The following is a 19,499-nucleotide window of genomic DNA, read 5'->3' as shown; positions in this document are numbered from 1 at the left end:
ATACTCAGCATTAAACAGAAAAACAGGAGGAAGTAATCCTCTGGTCAGTACAAAACTTTTTTTTTTTTTTTGATTTTATTTATTTATTTATTTATTTAGAACATGAGGTGGGGGCAGTGAGGGAGGGAGAAAGAGAATCTCAAGCAGAATCCACGCTGAACATGGAGATGGACACTGAGCTCGACCTCACCGCCCCGAGACCATGACCTGAGTCGAAATCAAGAGTCGGACACTCAACCAACTGAGCCACCCAGGCTCGCCTTTTAAGATCATTTGTCAACCCTGAATAAATTGTGAAGTTCTAGGAAGCCATTTAGAAGGCTTTCCCAATGACCAGAATCAGGAGTCATACTCCAGATAACTAAAGGTCATTAACAGTATTAGATTTTAAAAAAGAAGGAGAATAATGCATTCTAGCATAGTCATACCGATAGTCATTTGTATGGATAAAATGCTTCAAATTGGTAGTATTTATATTTACACAGTCATTGAGAGGCTTCCCTCCACATGACCTTATGAAGAAAGAGTCCGTTGAGAAGAAATATATGCTGTTTTGAAATTTGTATGTGAATGTAAAGTGTAAACCCTTGTGACCAAATGACATCGAGCTTCAAAAGTACATGCAAAGATGCTACTCCAAACACATGATCAGTAGCATAGGTGTTCCAATTTATTATGACATTGATTGTTCAGTGATTAGAAATTTCATCTTCGCTTTATTTGCTTGCTTAATCACTGAGAATATATTGCAAAAAATTCTGATTGTTTCACAAAATGGAAAGAGACAGAGCTTCTAATTTGGTTACTTCCCCCACATTCCCCTCCTCTGGCACGTGGACAACTGTATCTTCAGTTCCACATTCAGATGAATCAGGGAATGCTTTGAGGCTAGTGGACCCCAACTTAGGACTTTTGGGGGGGACTTTTTGATAAACAATGAAAGCTCCTATTTTGTGGCCAGTCCACAACCCGTAAATATCTATTTTTTTTCTTAAAAAGATAGCCAACTATCCCGTATTCTTGAATCTTCCCTATTTCTTTTTTCCTGTGTGCCTCCAAGCATACCTGCTTCACAAATCCCAAAGCAGTTTCATTAACCATATTGACTCTTTGAGACTCTGTGCTGACTCCCTTCTTCCTTTCACTGTCAAGGCTCTGGACATAGTATTTGCAATAGAATAGAATGCTGCCTTCCATGCTTCACTACTCATTCATTCGTTGTTTGTAAACTAATTTCTGCTCTGAAAATTCTACTGAAAGTCAAAGACTACAAGCCACATAATCATTGAATCCAGTGACCTGTGTTTACTTTGCAGCCTCCTTGCTCCTGCTGGAGCATTTGACTCATTGATTACACCTTTTTTTCCCCTTTGAATCTGCGACTGTTTTCTATGTCACTGGCAACTCTGCCTCCTTTCTCATGGGCCTTTCAAATGCAGTCATTCCCCAGAGTTTTGTTCTCAGTTCTTATCTCTACTCATCATATATTCTCCACATGGGTGACTTTATCAAATTAGCCCATGTTTTGCAGGAAACTTCCAAACTTAGAGTATAGAACTATAGAATCTAGATACTGTCTAGATCTGTCTTTCATGATACGTATTTAACAAAGTCTTGCATCAAATATAGCATATTTAAGTAGAATGCATTTTCCCCTAAAACCTTAATTTTTTAACTCTTCCTCTCCTTGATCTTTCCTTAGCTAAACTCTTAACATATACTCTGTTTTTAAATTATTTCTATTTTAGAATCTGTACTCCTCACCTTTCCTCTTCATTCCCAAGTCCAAGCACTCATCATTTCTCCCCTTGACTATTCTAATGGCCTCCCAGCTGGGCTCCTCCTTGTCTCTAGTTTATCCCATCTCTGCTGCAGTCCTGGCTCAAGCCATCCTTCTACTGCTGCCTGTGCTACAACACATAGCTAATCTCACCACTCTGCTGCTCGGGAGCCCACCCACCTTCTAGAGAATAAGGTCTAAGTTTCTGCTGTCAATCACAAACATTTGTGAAATAACCCCATCTTTTTTAAAAACACTGTAGCTGAATTTCTTATTGCAATTTAGTTGTTTATTTTAGCAAATGCCTAAAATAAGTAAGCAACAAAAAAGAAATTAATCTTCTTTTAAATTCAGTTTCCCTGCCTTTATTGATTTCCTTGCTGCCCCATTATTATAACCAAAGCAGACTGTGAGTCATTCCCTTGCACCTGGCATTCTCATTTTCATGCCTTTTCTTGTTATTTACATTCACCTAACCTCACCTAATTTCTAGCCATGAAATTCTATTCAGCCTTCACTGTCCATCACAAAAGTCTGTTTCTCTAAGACATTGTCCCTGACTTTTGGATCTCTGTAGCAGAGACTAATGATAATATATGTAAACTGTTTTTAGTTACACCTTGAGGTTATTCTTCCTTGGTGTATTTCATAATTTATATTCTGCCTTTTTCAAAGTTATGTAAGGATTATTGGTTTTAGCCATGTACTTGTATCCAAAAACTAAATTCTAAGATTCTCAAATGTATCTTACTCTCCTTCGTAGGATTTTCACAAGCCTTCACTTCTAAGAGTTGGTAACATAAATTGTAGCATTATACTGTTACACTGTTTGTATGGGATCATGAGACTAAAGGGAAAGTCGGGAAATAAAGATGGGGAAAGGACTGGAAGGTGGGAAAAGAGAGAGAACCTGTCCTTCTAGAGAAGATGACGAGGACTCTAACAGTGCCGGGGGCAAAAACTTAACGGATTCTTTTGGAGGGTCCTGTTCAAAGAGTGGGCTAAAGTGAATGTTCGGGAATGCAGGACACTAGGAATGGTGGTGTCTGATGTTGAGCTGGTTCACACTAAACTTGGTCCATTTCAAAGGCAGCAAGGAAGACCAAAAGCAGGATGCCAGCTCTGAGAAAGGTTGACAGCATTTCTTCAGCTGACCGTGATACCATGGCATTGGTGGTGGTGGGAGGGGATCCAAACCTGGGAAACCGAGCAGAGTGTGGAGCAAAAGGATGTAGCTGAACTTCGTCCTCGAGATTCAGGAGCTTCAGTCTTAGGGCTGAGCCGTGGGAAGTACTTCCACCCCTCTGCAGCTGGTTAAGCGGCACTGCTATTTTGACAAGCTGTGGGCAGCTGGGATGCAGCTGGATTTTCATTCCATAACACTTCCCCAGGAAATGTTTTGGGAAAGCAACTAGAAGAGTGCATTGGTTTTGCTTTGCCTAAATGGATGCACCAGGATTTAGTGAAACTTCATAGCGGGGTCAGAGCAGTGAAGGCAGGAAAACTGCTTCTGTTAGTACAAGGGCAAGGTCATGGTGGATCGGTCAGGCTCTGCAGTGAAGATGGTGTGAATGGGTCTCACCGGTTGATGGATGGATGGGGGCGTTTTACAGACTGTAGAAGAATCTGGGAGATCTGAGATGCTTAATGTGAATGTCCAAGCGTAGTGAGCATCCTTCCCCGTGCTGGGAAGGAAGAGAGGAGCTGGTCTGGAATGGTGGCGGAAGAGGTGGACTCAAGATTTAGCCTTGAAACCATCAGAGGCAAAACTTTTCCTCTACCTTCTTAGAGTCTCCGGCTGGCCCGAGAATTAAATTGCCCTAAGTCAAACAGGAGAAAAGCATATAGATTTTGCATGTACGTGGAAATCCTTACCAAAAAATGAAGACCCGAAGAAGTGTCAAAACCTAAATGTTTCTATACTAGGCTGAACAAAGAGAGGAAACTGTGGAAAAGAAACTAATATATTTGGGTGGGGGTGGGGAGTTAAAGGCAGGTAAGTGATTTCACTTCGGCCTGTTGCACAGAATTCTTTCTATAGAGAGAATTGAGCATTGACTCCCCATCTCTGGCAGTAAGAATGTTTGCTTCTCCTTGCCCCAAGTGAAGGGCACCTTTCACATGGGAGTTTTATTTCTGTTCTCGGAAAGAAGAGAAGAGGTCAGAGCACCCCTCTCGCACATGCTGTTTTTTAAATGCCTTCAGTTCAAAGCAATCCTTTTGCCAATGTGGCATCACCCTTTATTACCTTAAAATGTCTGTGAGGCGTCCCAGTGGAGATGCACTCTATGTGTCTGTAATTCAGAAGAGAGAGAGATTTCAGAATCGTCAGCACAACATGATGTTATAGTCGAGGGACTGGCTGAAATCCCATAGGAAACCTATCTGTAGTGTAGGAAAGTAAAGCACACTGTCCTAAATCCTGGGGCACCTCAACATTGGTGAGAAGGAGAAGAGAAAGAGCTGGAACTAAGCTGCAGCACGTCTGCTCGAGGTACTCACTGTCTGCACAAAGACTGAAATTTAGCAAGGGTGGAAAGACGGAATTTTGAATTTACTTATTTACTATGAAGAATGTGTAAATGCCTTTGCGTCATCTCACCATCATCTTATTGGATAGATGTTAACATTCCCTTTTAAATTAATAAATTAGAAATTTAACCAAATAGGTAAGAGAGAGCTGAACTGATTTGCTTTTCTTTTACGCAAGTCCTAGTATTTCTCCATTGCCACTGATATCGGCTACATTGTCCAGGCTACTTTCGGAATAACATAGGCTATAACCTATCGGCATATGTGGACTTCGATTTTTATTTGAGAGCTAAAGGGCCACCCTGGAGTCTGGCCCCCAGCTGCACCAGGGAAGCTGGCTGGCAGGGGATTGACCTCATGATTCCCTGTCTAGTGCTTATCAAGAATGGAATCAGAAGTCTTATTTTGGGCATGTTAATGTTCTTAATATGGGGATGAAAATTATCTTGAATTATCTTAACTTGGGGATAAAAATTATCCTGAACTCCAGGAGAGTGTCAAACTAGAGCAGTGAGACAGTGGGTGTTTATATTTTTAAGTACCATAGCAAAAAGCACATTACAGAATGTTTTTTAAGGACTGGTTTCCTTTCTTCTGTTACTTTGAAACAGTTAGACGAAGTCATCTCGTTGGCACTCCCGTATGAAGAGAAGCTGGTTACGTTGCATGGGAAATAGAAAATGAGTTATGGGTATATGTCTACATCTATGGACTTATTTTTTTGTAGAATTTCCTTATTTATCTGCCCACTAAGGTACATAAGATGTAATGCGTTTTTGTTTTGTTTCTTTCTTTTTTTTTTTTTTAAAGATTTTATTTATTTATTTGACAGAGATAGAGACAGCCAGCGAGAGAGGGAACACAAGCAGGGGGAGTGGGAGAGGAAGAAGCAGGCTCACAGTGGAGGAGCCTGATGTGGGGCTTGATCCCATAATGCCGGGATCACGCCCTGAGCCGAAGGCAGACGCTTAACCTCTGTGCCACCCAGGCGCCCCTGTTTTGTTTCTTTTAAAGAAATTTCTTTAAACAAGAGTCATTCTCCATTTCGGTTCCTGTCCAGCCAGGCTGATGGAAAGTCAGTCTCTATTATTTTGAGCTTTCCTCTTGCCACAGGTCTTATCTTGCGCTGAAACCTCTAGAAGTCTTGTCTGAATCAGTCATTAGCCACTGATGTGCCCATTTCCTATTCATTGCAGTAACTTCATGGCCCTTTATTTCGTTGCATCCAAGCCAAACTCAAGACAAGGGAATCTTTGGCAAGACCAGTGACTGAGGACTGAGGGCCAGCTACCCTGGCTGCATCCAGCCTCCCTCCCCCTCTGGTGGTCCTTTGTCCCCAGGCACACATGCAGAACAATGCACAAGGCTTCACCCCGCCCCCAACACCCCCACACCAAACTTTGTCCTTCTGTCTTCTTCCCAGTTAATGCTCTCTGTCTTTATGTGTGTCTCTCTCCCTTCCCTTTCCTTCTCCCTCTCCCTCTCTTTTCTCTCCCCACCCTCAGAGGTCCTTTTCCCCCCTCATTGGCCACCTCACATTTTCTCTGTCATGAGATTAACAAAGGGTGGATGTATTTAGTTTGGGTAGCTCTCGCTTTCAGCACTGCTGAAAGCCCTGGGACACATGCTTTATTCTACAGCCTAAAATATAAGGGAACACAAAATAATACCTCAAAAACTATTTTACTACTCTCTTACATACATTTAAATACAGCGATCACATTGCATATTAGTCTTCTCTTATCCAAATAAAATTAACCTTAAACACCTCCTCATAAGCTTTTTTTCTTCAGTCCTTTAATCATTTATGATATTTCTTTCTGGACCTCATCCAAATATTCTTCTTTCTAAAATTCTGAGATCAAAACTGGAATCAGTTCTCTGATAATTATGTGATGGAAGCAATTATACTTTCAACTCATTATGTCTCTCTTCCTCCTTTCTTTTTTCTTTAAATTTATACACACACACACACACACACACACACACATACACCATATATATTTGGATTAAGGACTGGGTGGCTCAGTCGGTTAAGCACCCAACTTTTGATTTCAGCTCAGATTTTGATCTCAGGGTCATGAGTTCTAAGCCCCTGAAGATTAATATAAAACATTTAAACTTGATACCAAGCCACTTTCCTATCTTTTCTTGACTTGTTTTTCTGAGCATATGTACTTTCTGTCTCTTCAAAGCAATGTTCAGATACTATCTGACGGTGTCACTACTTGGAGCCTTGCTTCTTCTGACAAGAGGATAGTCCCATTTTCTGGGTACTTTATAAAACTAAGAGAATGAAACGGAAGGAGAATACAAAAAGTAATACCAGGGAGAAGTTAAATCAAAAAGTTCGAATAAGTCACATTTCTTTTTCTTTCTTTTTTTTTTTTTTAATTCTGAAAATAGGTAAGAATGAGTAAGAACACCTTTAGAGACCAAACAGCATCAACATGCTTGGCATTCTTTGATTTCTGCTCCCTGCCTCAACTAGTTCTGACTGAACTGTCACCTCTTCTATTAGTAGAAAAAAAATATGCATCTCTAGAGGACTGCAATTGTGTTTGAATAGAATCAAAGAATCACAGAAAGGTAGAGATGAAAGTAATTTTAGAAGTCACTTAATCTAATGTAACAACTAGCAAGAAATCACACTTGCCAGCTTCAGAGAGAGCAAGAAACCCTGTGCTTGAAGGAGCCCGGTCATTAAGTGGGAGGAATATGGTTTTTTCACTAGCCAGACAGGGATAAAAATCCCCTATCTGCCACTTGAACGAGTTTTGTGACCCTTTTGGGCCCTTGGAGATAATAACGCCGACCAGTGTGGCTGTTTGTAAGAAACGAACAAGGCAACACCTACAGAGCTATTTTCACAGGGTAGGACATGATGCATGGGAGATCTTTTTCTTTACTTCTGACACACTCTTTTCGCTTCCCAAGGTAGCCCAGACTTTCCACTAGAGAAACTTTGACTCTGAAATCAACCTCTTGATTTTTCCTCTTCTCTAAGCCAGTGAAGTGCTTCTGATTCTCAACGTCTTCTGTCTTCGTCTTCTCTGATATGTCGGGCTCCCAAGCTCGCTGTCACGTCCTGGTTATGAGGCTCTGGTATCCTCTAGTTCATAGCAGTCCCCCTCCCCCCAAAACATGGCCCGCCTGGAAATGTGTGCAGTGTCCTATGGGGAGGACTCCGCTTCCTTTGGGGGTGTGTTTTGCCTAATACTACTCTCTTTTATACCAAACTTGTCCGCAATGATTAGAAACACTCTATGACCCAGATATTCAAAGCAGTGAAAAAGTCTTACATCTTCTGAGTAACTTCTTCATTTAGGGGCTTTTCCTAGAATCTACATGATATATTTTGAATTAGATTCTGAAATCCAGTTGGAATGAAAAAAACCATCTTAAATGTGGCCACAAAGGCTAATCTTGCTTCTAGGTCACTGGAAATTACCCCACCTTTGACATTGTCTTATTAAAGTTGTCCCTGTATTTAAATAGTTGTACAGTTTATTAAAAGTCCTGGAAATATACTTTCAGTGTTCTAATTATAAATTAAATTTTTGGAAAGCTTTGATAGATAATTTGACATTTAAGAGTATTTTGAGTTTTAAATTTCATGGGCATTGATCTAAACGGAAAACAAGAAGCCTTCCTCCCCATTATTTTATCAGAGTGCCACATAAGCAAACTGTGAAGCAGGCTAACTACATTCTCAGGATCCTTTCCTTGCAATTGCTGTTGTAAAGCGTCAGCACAGCCTTCAGATTTAGTTTCTCATCTATAAAATGTGCAGTTTCACTTGAAGATTTTTTTAAAGTCACTTTTACATCTGAGAATCTATGATTTTGTGATTTCTGTACGAATCTCAAAGTTCTTATTGATACGAGACCTACGTTATATTCATTTTTACACAGATCAGCCAGTTTAAAATCTGAGACAATCCAGCAATCTAGGGCTTGAAACATGGTGTTCTATTAAGATTGATTTACTGGATGATTGTGGAGTCAAAGAAATCTCTAAAATATTGGCTCTAAAATCTTAGCTCATAATTTCAAGATGGGGCACCCACAACCCTAAACTTGGATGTAATTCAATGTGAAATGGTCTCATTTTAGCATGGGAGGAAATCAGCTTTCTGGTCAGAAGGAAATATTTTTAAATTTAGTTTTAATTGGGAATTTTCCTTTGGGGGCACTGGAAAAGCTCTAATGGCTAAAGGAGTAAAATAGCAAGTAGCAAAACTCTTCCGGAATGATTACCCAGCAGGGGAAGATAGGAAGAATCTCACTTTTGTTTTTAGCGGTCTGGGTGGTGGAGAGGATACCTGCAGGGGGACTTGGGATCTACCATACAGCCGTAGTCACCCACAGAAAAGAGGGAGAAATACGCAAATGTCATCAAGTCATGCACATTGGGTTTTATTTAAGGAAATGTCTCCTCATGTAGCAATGATGTATCTAAACGTGAGACATTTCTTTTGACTTGTTTTTAAGTGATTGCTTTGACAGGTCTGTAAAGAAAAAAAAATAATTTCTATCCTGCAGTTTCAGTAACTGCCCTTATATAACTGATCGTGTCACATTTTCAATGGAGGCAACATTGTGATTTGCTTCCATGGTGATCTACCAATGACGGCTAAAACGAGCGACTCTGGATGGTCAGGGCACCTTGCAAGGTGGCCACTAATTAGTTATTTTTCATCATCTGCTGGTGAGGAAATTACTAATATCATTACTTAACACATCCTTTGCAGTTTATGCTTGCAGAGTGCTTAAAAATTCATTTGTGGTTACGAGGAAATGACCAGTTGTGCTTTTCTTAGTGGAAAGAAGGAAACAGCCCCCAGAGCACCTGTGCCCATGTTACGACTTAGTCGGGGGCCTTGAGCCTAGAGCTTGGCGGCAGCCACCTGGGCCATGTGGCTTTCAATTCTAGCTGAATAATGGAATTATTCTGTGTGAGGCATTTTTAATGTATTATTTTAATCTCCAGAGAAAGAAGTCAGTAAACAATAAAGTAATTCAATTATGAAACTATCCTTCCAGAAACAAAACAAAACAAAACACCACAACCTTTTAATTTAGTAATTTTCACTTCTAAGGCATATTCAGCAAATAGACTGGAAAATGTGAAACGTGCTCTGGCAGTTATTTAAAAAACAACAACAACCCCATCTAGTATAAATTAGTCCCCTGTATTTGGATTAAGGACTGTCATAAAATCCTTTCAGCTTATTTTTTGGCCAGTAGTAGAGTCCTCAGCCTGAGCCTATCTGCAGGTGACCCCAGTGGGAGAGAGTATTTCTGTACTATTATAGTGATAGATAGTGGTTAATAGTTAGCCAAAATTTGTAATCAGAATATAATATTTATAACATGATTGATAGAAAGATGAGAGAAAGTGGGGTTGATTTAGGAGACTAGACTTCTCTCCTAACAAGGAACATTGGAGAGGCAACGAGGTTTCAACGAAGTTAAGATTTGCTACAGATAACTTTCACCTTAAAACTGGACAGGAGGGAATGTTGGTGACACTAGAGAAATAATATTGGGCAAGGAAGCTTTTCTTAGTCACAAAAGTATCAATCCTTTAAATCCTTCTGCATATTTCCTACCTAATGTGCCGTAGAATGTTGAACAAGTAACCGGGTCACTCATACAGTTGACAGTAGGAATAATGCGAGTCCAGAATCACTCTCCTTTCGCTCAATAAAGCATTCGTTTTATTCAGATAAGCTGCTATTTCACATTGTCACGGGCTCCATAGTCCTTAGGTCTTACCAAAGAAGAAGGAAGCGTCAGAGCACAGCACACAACATGATTGATTTGACGCTTTAAACTAAGTCAGATAGATGTTCAAAGTAATTACGACCACTGCTGCCCATTGTGGCCAGTGATGTGGTCCAGTACCTCATCAAGAATGTCTTTAGGGCACCGGGGTGGCTCAGTCGGTTAAGCATCTGCCTTCAGCTCAGGTCATGGTCCCAGGGTCCTGGGATCGAGCCCTGTGTCAGGCTCCCTGCTCAGCAAGGAGTCTCCTCCCGCTCCCACTCATTCTCTCAATCTCTCTCTCTCTCTCTGTGTCTCTCAAATAAGTAAATAAAAATTAAAAAAAAAAATGTCTTTGTAGGAGATTTTCAGGGGCTGCAAAGCGTTATAAGGGGGCTATGGAAGCTAAGGGGATTGTTCACACTGCAGTCTTCCTAAGACTGAGTAAACCACCAGTTTTCTGCTTCAAGACCTGGAGGAGCTCGTAAAGATCGAACCACCCCTGGACACCTGAGTGTGATAGAAATTCTGAAAACTCTGAATACTGATGAAATATAACACAGAATTTTTATTTTCAACTTATATCAGTGTGGCATATTTCAGACTTGCCGCACTTGGAGCTGCTTTTAAGCCCAATTACAAATGCCCATCTTTCACTCACACAGAAAACCTTTTCTTTTCTGAACAGACATTCTGCAAACATGGATCTCTTTTAAGTTCAGGAGTCCCTTGGAGATAGATTTGGCATCATCTAAGTAAGATGAGCAGCAGAAAACATAGTTTATGAACTGAACTAACAGAAGGGTGCTGAGTCGGGTTTTCAACGAGTCATATGGCTGGCAAGGATGACATGTCAGATGTTTCATTCATTTTGAATACCAGGCCATTTCCGCAAATCATTTTTATAACTTTAAATGCATTATGTAGGTATAGTAACAATAGATGGTGTGTTTAAATGTGCCAGGCATGTCCGTTTGCTTCACTACACACTGCATTTCTCATTTCATTTTCCCAAGATGTATTTATCACATTATTTTTTACGGGTTGATCCATAGTTGAGTTTTATTCATGTAGTCTTGTCAATTGGTGCTGTTATGCTCATGTGATCGAGTCTTCCTGATACATACACATCCAGCCCATGTGAATACCACCTCAGTGTCTCTCTCTTCCTCCTTGCATAAAAAGCAAAAGGAATCTTGGTTTTTTTTTTTTTTAATGCATTTGTCAATGTAGTCCAGTAAGAAAAAATGCACAGGACACATTTGGGGCTGGTTAGCATAAAAACTCCATCTGAAACAGCTATATTATATAACATAATGTGTTGTATTGCAGGATATTTAAGGTTGAGTTTCTTTCCTGTGTGAATGCTGTACTCTTTTCTTTTCTCCCCTGACTCCCCCCTCCCCCTGTTTAACAGCAGACAAACCCAGGGAGCACTGAATGAATCCGATGATCCCGAAACAGGCTGTCTAACTGATAACAAGCCAACTTCTCGACACTTCTATCCTGTCGCCTTGCTGCTTGTCAGCTCACACCTGCTAGTTGTGTGGCTTATTTTAAGTCTTGCATTACTATTAGCCAAATACCAATAATTTTATGTTGTATTCCTTTCTTTTCTACAAATGACAATGGACTTTAAATTATGGGGGGCAATGCTGTAATATTTCTACATTTTCAGATTCACAGAATTTAAAAAAAACAACCACCAAATGTTCGAATTGTAAGTGTTTTGTTTGTTTTTCCTAAAATCTGCAAAAAGAAGTACTATGCATTAAGGGAATTATTTTGCTCTTTTGTTCATGGAAAAGTGTTTCCCACTGTTAACTAGCTCAAAAGAATTTTTAAATTACTGTCTTTGGAATAAGACAAAGAACAGAATCCTGAAAGCTTGAAGTTCTGTACCTCCCGTTTCTCTTCCCATTCAATTTATCAAAAACGATTAAGAATGAATTGGTACAATGCACTGAAACCCTGAGACAAGTCTTAGAGACGTGGGAGGTTCCAGACTTTATTTCCACTGTGCTAATATCATTGTTGCTGTCAGCTGATAGAACCTTCTGTTTGATTCTTTAACCTGTGAGTTATGTTAGTTCTTGGCTTCAATTGACCCTTTTCTGTCAAGTAATTTTATGAAGAGAATGGCTATTTATGTTTTGTAATTAAATTAACCTGTTTGTAACTATTGTTTGGGTTGATTTGGCTCTCGGAGTACTTTTCTATTCTTTTTAACAAGGTCTTGTTTGTGTCTTACATGCCATTTTCAGCACCCGTGACTTTCGTACTGTCTGTGCACAAGCCCCTTTCCTTTATAAAGCGGAGACTTGGACCAGGCTGTTTGGAAAGCCATTCTTCTCTTCGTTGCACAGCTAAAATAATGAAGTAAAATAGAGATGAAAATTTCCTTTAAAAATCTATAGGGCCAGACTTAATCAATTAAATGCCTTATTCCTAGAACCCGCATCCTTAGGGGTACATGTAGATTTTAATGTGTTTTAAAGAGACTGAGAAGTTAATTTGTGGAAAGGTTATTTAAAAAAAGGCAGATATATTTATGAAACTAAAGTGAAGCTGTATTGTGGAGCAAAGTATATTTAAAGAGTTTATTAAACCTTAAATATCTGTTAAGAGCAAAGAGACTTGAATCATCTCTTTCCGAGGGCAATAACGGTATTGGGCCTGGCCTAGGATTTAATTTTGTAAGATGTATCATCATTTGTGAAAAAAAAAAATGTAGAGTTGAATCTTTGTTATTTTTACTTGGACTGTTGCTGCAACTCTGCATTGAACAAATAAAGCATATTTATTTATTCTGTGTTTCATGAAGTTGTACTTTTTCCCCTTTCACCAGAGAAGGATGCCGCATAGAGAATGTACTGAAGAATGTCAGATGCAGAAAGTATGCTTTCAACATGCTACAGCTGATGGCTTTCCCCAAGTACTACCGACCTCCAGAGGGGACTTATGGAAAAGCTGACACCTAACTTTACCAACACGTAAATAAACAGGAACACAAACACGCTTCAGTCGGATAATCTCCACCCTTTTCACTTTTTTATCATCCCAGATTTGTGGAGGGAGGTGATCAGGGATGTTTGCCCAAATCTTGGCATTATTTGAATTAGGTATTAGCCTATGACTCTGAATGCAATCCATTAAAAAAAATCTTAAGTCACATTGTGATTCTAGTTCTCAGCTTCAGCGCATTGGCGCTCACAGGCTGAGATCAGCTCAGAATGGGTACATTTGCTTCATGGAGTCCTTCAGCCAGGGGCGGGTTGCCATAGGGGACTCATGGAGGGGCGCTTGACCTCCAAAGGGAAGACAGGAGAGGGGAAAGGGGAGGGAGACCCAGACACGTTAGTTCACAGCCACTGTCACGTGTGACCTTAGAGCCCATTTGTGGGATTTGGAAAATATTTTTTCAGTGAATTGAAATTCGGTAGCATCAACGCATGATCTTGACTGCAGAAGCGGGTTGCAGGTGTGCTTGTCACGACGGGGTTCCTCTGGGCGAGACGAGACTAGCCCTCCCGAACAGGTAGATGACAGTGTGAGCTGCACGGCGAGGAGACTTTTCCATAATGTGGTATCTTTTCAAAACTCGGACTCGGGTCATATGACCCCATTACAGAAGTGGGGCTAGTGAAAGTTGAATAGTATAGTGGAAAAAACACGGCGAGGAACGGCAACGGCGAGGAAACGAAAGATCAGCAACCTGATGATCTCAAACGTGAAAACCCCCATCAGCCTGACCTTTATGTAGCCAAGTTCCTAAGAGTCAATAAACTGTCTTTGTGATGTTTTCCAGTAGTCATCTTGCGACAGAATATAGACGGTGGAAGTATGCATTGTCTGGCATAGATGACTGCGGGAGAATAAACATTTTAAGACATATGCAACCATAACTAATGATAAACTGAAGCAATTATTTGTTAACCTGAATTTGAAATGTACTCACAGGAAAATCACACCATAGGTTTTCCAAAAGTTCCAAATTAGAAAGTGCTTTAGAGATCATCTTGTCTAAGGCCGTTATAAATGGACAAATTAAAGCACAAGGAAGATATGCCCCCCCCATCATCCAGCTAGATCATTTTAGAACCATGATTACAATCTCTTCTTACCTTCCTAGCCTGTGGCTTGTCTATTCTCCAAATTGCCGTGCGAAAAAGACATGAAAATTGTGGGAGGACATGCGAGTTAGTTAAATAGAAATTGGCATTTATTGCCAGAATTGAACCTTGGAGTATAATGGTCTGAATGAATGAAACCTGTTTTCTCCAGATGTGAAGAGTTTATTCTTTTTCCTCACTCGTTGGAAGAGTGTGCTATCCAGAGCATAAATCTCCCCTTGGAAATGCTGGAGGGCTGTTCCGTAGACATCTCCTGGCTGTGACCGCATTCAGTGGATGGTATTATGGGGCTTTCCAGAGCTAGTGTGACAGCTTCTTGGCTAAGATATGTGTTGAACTAAGGGCTCCAAACACATCTCCAGGTTCATGTTGGGTTTTTCAGATTACTACAAATTTTAGATAACCGTTTGGGGCTTTTAATACTAGAATTTTCAATCCATTATTTTAGCTAGTGACTTGTGGGCGTTATATGTGAGGCCATCGACAGGTTTTTTAATAAAAAGATGCTATGTGCTAGAGAACTATTTACAGACCAAGGTTTTTGGTGTTCTCCCTTATGCTTCCTTCTCCATTTCAGTGATTAAATATAATTTTTGAATTGTTAAATTTTAATCGAAAACGGTAGGATTTGTGGTTATTTCCATGATCCCATTGGATTTAAGGTAAAGAGGTTGGGATGACAGAGGTTTCCTTGAGTAACAACGAAGCCTTATTCAGTATATCAAAGAGTGGTCTGTGTTCCAAGAGACCTTAAATGAAAATGTATCATCCTGTAAATACTCAGAAACAGTCATTTTTGTTTGTATTTTTAAAAATGAAAACTCTTGACTCAAATATGGAAAAAATGTTTATAACTAGAAAGCCAACAAGTAGGGTCTTCTATTTGGAGAAGATATCTCAAAGATTTTTTTTTTCTTTTTAGTAAGTACTGACAGAGAAGTCTCAAAGGCTAGAGCTTACTATAATACAAATGCATAGAAGATTTCTTTTATTATTAGCAGAGTCATCTGCCTTTCCCTATACAAAGCCTGTATCTATGCATACTTTTAAAAGTGGGTTTAACCAAGAAAATTCACGTTTCATATCAACAGCAATACTGCTCCTTTCGTGAGAGATATTCCAAGTATTGCCGGAAATCCGCTTCACTTTTTCTTAAGTTATTATGATTTTCTAAATCAGAGAGCAAATGTTTAAAAGTTTTAAATCTCCTTTGTACAAACACAGCCAAGTCATGCTTTTCTTTCTCTATTTTTATTTAAAAGATACACCAGCAGGCCTATTTCAAGAGATCAGATTGAACCAGAAACTGAACCAAGAAAATGACATTTCCAAACAAGATAAAAATTTTTTTGGCTAAAATATGTTTCCCCTCCAATGTTAGCAAATGCACATATCAATTCTGTATAGGTATTTGCAGAGTTCTACAGAAAACATATTTAAAAACAAGGGAAGGTGAAATCTTGATTATGTTTAATCCAGTGGCAAAAGACCCAGAGCCTGAAAATATTCCACGAAACAGCAGAACATAAAAGTTTCAAATATTTGATTGAAGCAGACCCACATTTGGATGCATTCTTAATTTCTCGGGTGGTGGTTTTGGTTTTTTTTCCTTGTAAATATTGTCTTAGATTTTTGTCTCTATCCTGCCAAAACAATCCTTTGGTGTTCGATCAGTCCAGTAATCCAGTGAGTCGGAGCCACCATGTGATCCTGCTGACAAATTGTCTAAAATGACCAACCAACTAATTAGAGCAGTGTGCCATGTGACTAACCTCCAGTTCTTACTTTGTAAGACAAATCCCCTCTTACTTTCTGAAAAACTGTGTAGTCTTAAAAGCCAGCATCTCGATGGAAGATACTTCCCTTTCTTTCCCCTCAACTTCGTATGGTATTTTGCATAAAATAAGACTCAGGGTGGAAAAGGATCAGATCTGTATGGAGTAATGCTTTTCTTCCCAACAAATCAAGCCCCTCTTTATGTAAAGTATGACACAGGCCAAGGAGAAAGGATACCAGTGGTGCACTAGAACTGGCTCATGCAGACTCATGAGAACTGATCATTAAATTTTCAGGAGTTTTGTAAGCCAGTTGCTAAACACACCATCATGAAATACTAAATTATCAAAAGCAATTGAATAAATTTTATTAAAAACAAAGATAATAATCAAAATTTACCACTTCCTAATTATTTTCCTTCATTTTACTCTTTACCTGTGCTTCTGAGGTTGTTTATGTCCATTGTCCCTGCACAGTGGAAACATTGTATCATCACGTGCCCCTGTGCCTCTCTTCCTGACTCCACACCCAGGAACATCACGTGGGTAGCTTGAAATTGACCACAGTGGGAGTATTTACATGCAGAAATTACTGAATGCTGCAAACTGGGACTTTTAATTCCTGGAAAGCCAGTTGTTAAACATTTACCAGCACACAACCGAATGCCACCATTGCTTTTTTCTCCAGCAAATAACAAATAATTGGAAGCATTATAAAACTATTAATATGGTATTAAGTGCAATCAGACATCTTCAGATGGCTACAATTTTGTTTTGTTTTTCCCCCTTTTTAAAGACACCTATTAGACTGTAAGTAACATTTGATGTTTATATGTTATTCATAATTAAATTATATAATCATACAGATGCATTTAAAAAATGTATCTCTCTTGATGTTCTGCAAGGGAAATCTCAGCAATGCAGCCTTAGTGTAAGCAATAACCACTCTGGGCTAAATTCAGAGAAATGTTAGCCTAATTAGAGTATCACTGAAAATGTGCTTCAGTACAAATTTTTAAGTTTATAATTTTAGCATTTGCTAAAAGCAGGAAAAACAGCAACATATCACTGTGTCCGGATTCTAGTAAGTATAGTTCCGTTGAAACCCACACTGTTAGATTAAGCATTTTAAACTCTGGCAGTATGCTGAAACACCACAGACGTTTTAGATGTTTGATTTCCAAGCAGGATGGCATATCAGTTGTCTAATTCAATATGCAGGGCACCTTTTGTAATCTTTAGGAAATAAATTCGCGTTTATCACAGATTTAAGAAATTGGCCTGAGAAAAACTGTGGTCAGCAGTTACGGAGGGAAGCGAGCATGTTGAACACAAAGCATCCTTAATAGCTGGAGGCTTTACAAATGCACCACTGAAGAGAATGCTGAGAGTTGTGTGGTTGATTGACAATTGCAGCGTGAACTGACGTTCTTTTAGCTCAGCTGCAGTCTGCGGAAGCTATGCTTTCCCCCCCATATTTATATTTTATTGCTTTGCAAATAAAGTCCCAATGTATTATATCCTTTGTTTCTTTGGCAGTTTTAAGCTAGAACTTTCTACCCAAACAGATGCAACCTATAGCAAAACTGTCTTTAAGAACCGGAAAATAAAATCAATGTTTAGATAAAATACGGTGGGCCAATTCGGTATGAAGTTAAGGTATGGAAATTTGGATTTTTACTTTCCAAGTCATGGTGCACATTAATCAGTCTTCGAATTGTATCTCTAAGCACGTAAGAGAGTCTAAAGCATTTCTGATGTCAAAGAAACAAAAGCCTATCTGGCTACTAGTAACAAGGAGGTCGGGGGAAAAATCATAAGGTGATATCAGCCAAAAATAGTAATAAATTGTACATGCAATGAGCTTGTCTTCAGCTTGAATATCATAGATTATGTGAACATTTAGAATTACAAATCAAAAAAGGAAAACAAGGCTCACCGTGAAGTATGGTACCCAGAGAGAGTGAGTATCAAGAGAGAGAAGACCCAGCACAAGTGATGTTTCCTGATAAACCCGATCTTGTTTATCTTTTAGTAAATCGAGTTCTTTAGAATGATGTTGCACTTTCCTACTCATAGCATGATTATATCCACAAGCTTCCTAAAATCATTGAAATTACAGTCACAAAAGGCCCTAATCCAACAGTCCATCTTTAATGATCACTGGGTACGGTTTCGTTGCCTAGCAGGCAATATTGACCCACAAGATTGCTTTCTCATCTCCATAGGCCCTGTGATGCTTTTATATCACTGTCAATATTTAAAAACGATTTCATGTCAAAGGACTTTCAGACTTTTCAAAGGCAGCCTCCACCGGTGTGTAATGACGCTCCCATTTCCCTGCACAAGTGTGTTCTTTGTACACATATACTTCTTGTGTGAATATTATTTTGTTTAACCTAACATCAAATTTTCAGATTCTTGTGGTACTTATCCGAAATGTTGGCATTTGTTTTCTTTTTATGTTAAGTATATATTCTAGACGAGCCAGTAATGTGTATTCCTAGGAAATGGGGCACAGATAGGTTAGATCATGTTATGTTGGCGTTTGAAGAAATATCATTTTATTTTGTTGTTCCATGTAAACCATATTCATTGTACACTGTGTGTATATTTTTGTTTAAATAAATGTGATTTTTATTTTTTATGTTTCTGCCTTTTTCTCCCTATCACACATTTGTTTTTTCATTTTCATCAGTGTAGCGATGTCTAAAAGTTAATTAAAGTAACAGAAGGGTAACCTAAATAATAGTTCAAAGAGAATGGACTAGTTTTCTGCTAGGCCACAATTACACAGCAAATTTTACATTGATGCTAGTTTAGTCTCGTGTTCACTAGCAGAATGCACCTTTCAGGGTTGCCATTCTGTAGGAACAAGGTCAACACAATTTAAAGAAGAGTTTAGGAACCAGATGTCAATGCTTCAACACGGGGCAAATCACTGATCTTTGTAGCCCAGATGCTGGTAGAGTCACTTGAGCACCTGAACGAACTTCTCCTTATAGACTGGTTGGATCTGATCATTCATAACTCATTATAGTAGCTGATACTAGAACACACATTCCAAAGCTGTAATTATATCTTGTTGCCAAAAAATTAACCAAATGAGGCCCCTGTTTGCCTGTAAAGAAAGAATGGAGTTTTGCCATCTGGAGCATTTCAAGAACATTGCTGATCGTGCAGCAAGATACATTCCTCTTCTGTAATGTCATCGTCATTAATATATGTTCGTACTAACATGTCGTTCTACATCAGAGCAGGGACAATCTGTAGGGAGCCTCATGGTGGACAATGCATAATGAATTAGGGCAAACTGCTGCCTGCCGTCCAGCCAGGAGATAGCCTGAACCAAGCAGGAGTGCTCTGCTGCCTTCGACCTCCACGTAAAGGTACCTCGACTGTTGGTAAGTGGCATTCCCACTCAAAGTCACAATACAACAAGGGACTCAGAAAATGTGTTCCAGGGCCGTATTTCGGTGCCTCCAGAAGGTACAATCAGGAGGACGGGTGG

At 39.4% G+C, this 19,499-nt stretch overlaps 1 protein-coding gene across 9 annotated transcripts in view; it reads left to right on the top strand.

Moving 5' to 3' along the window:
- INPP4B (inositol polyphosphate-4-phosphatase type II B) overlaps nucleotides 1-18,635 on the top strand; it is a 745,035-nt gene extending 726,400 nt beyond the window's left edge. For 7 of the 9 annotated variants that reach the window (XM_087866474.1, XM_087866478.1, XM_087866473.1 and 4 more), the window contains one exon: nucleotides 11,498-12,904. In XM_087866474.1, the coding sequence (XP_087722600.1) occupies nucleotides 11,498-11,672 (175 nt within the window). In that variant the 3' untranslated portion in view covers nucleotides 11,673-12,904. Of the gene's footprint in view, nucleotides 1-11,497; nucleotides 12,906-12,928 lie in introns of those variants that run through there. The other 2 variants (XM_087866479.1, XM_045798922.2) reach the window with 2 other exon arrangements.
- Nucleotides 18,636-19,499: the final 864 nt, after the last annotated feature.

Source organism: Ursus americanus, chromosome 13, assembly GCF_024610735.1.
Source record: "Ursus americanus isolate L20-20 chromosome 13, mUrsAme1.1.p, whole genome shotgun sequence".
In the NCBI taxonomy this organism is placed as follows: Eukaryota; Metazoa; Chordata; class Mammalia; order Carnivora; family Ursidae; genus Ursus; species Ursus americanus.
The sequence above is the reverse complement of the archived record's forward strand: the minus strand, read 5'-3'. Positions and strand labels throughout refer to the sequence as shown.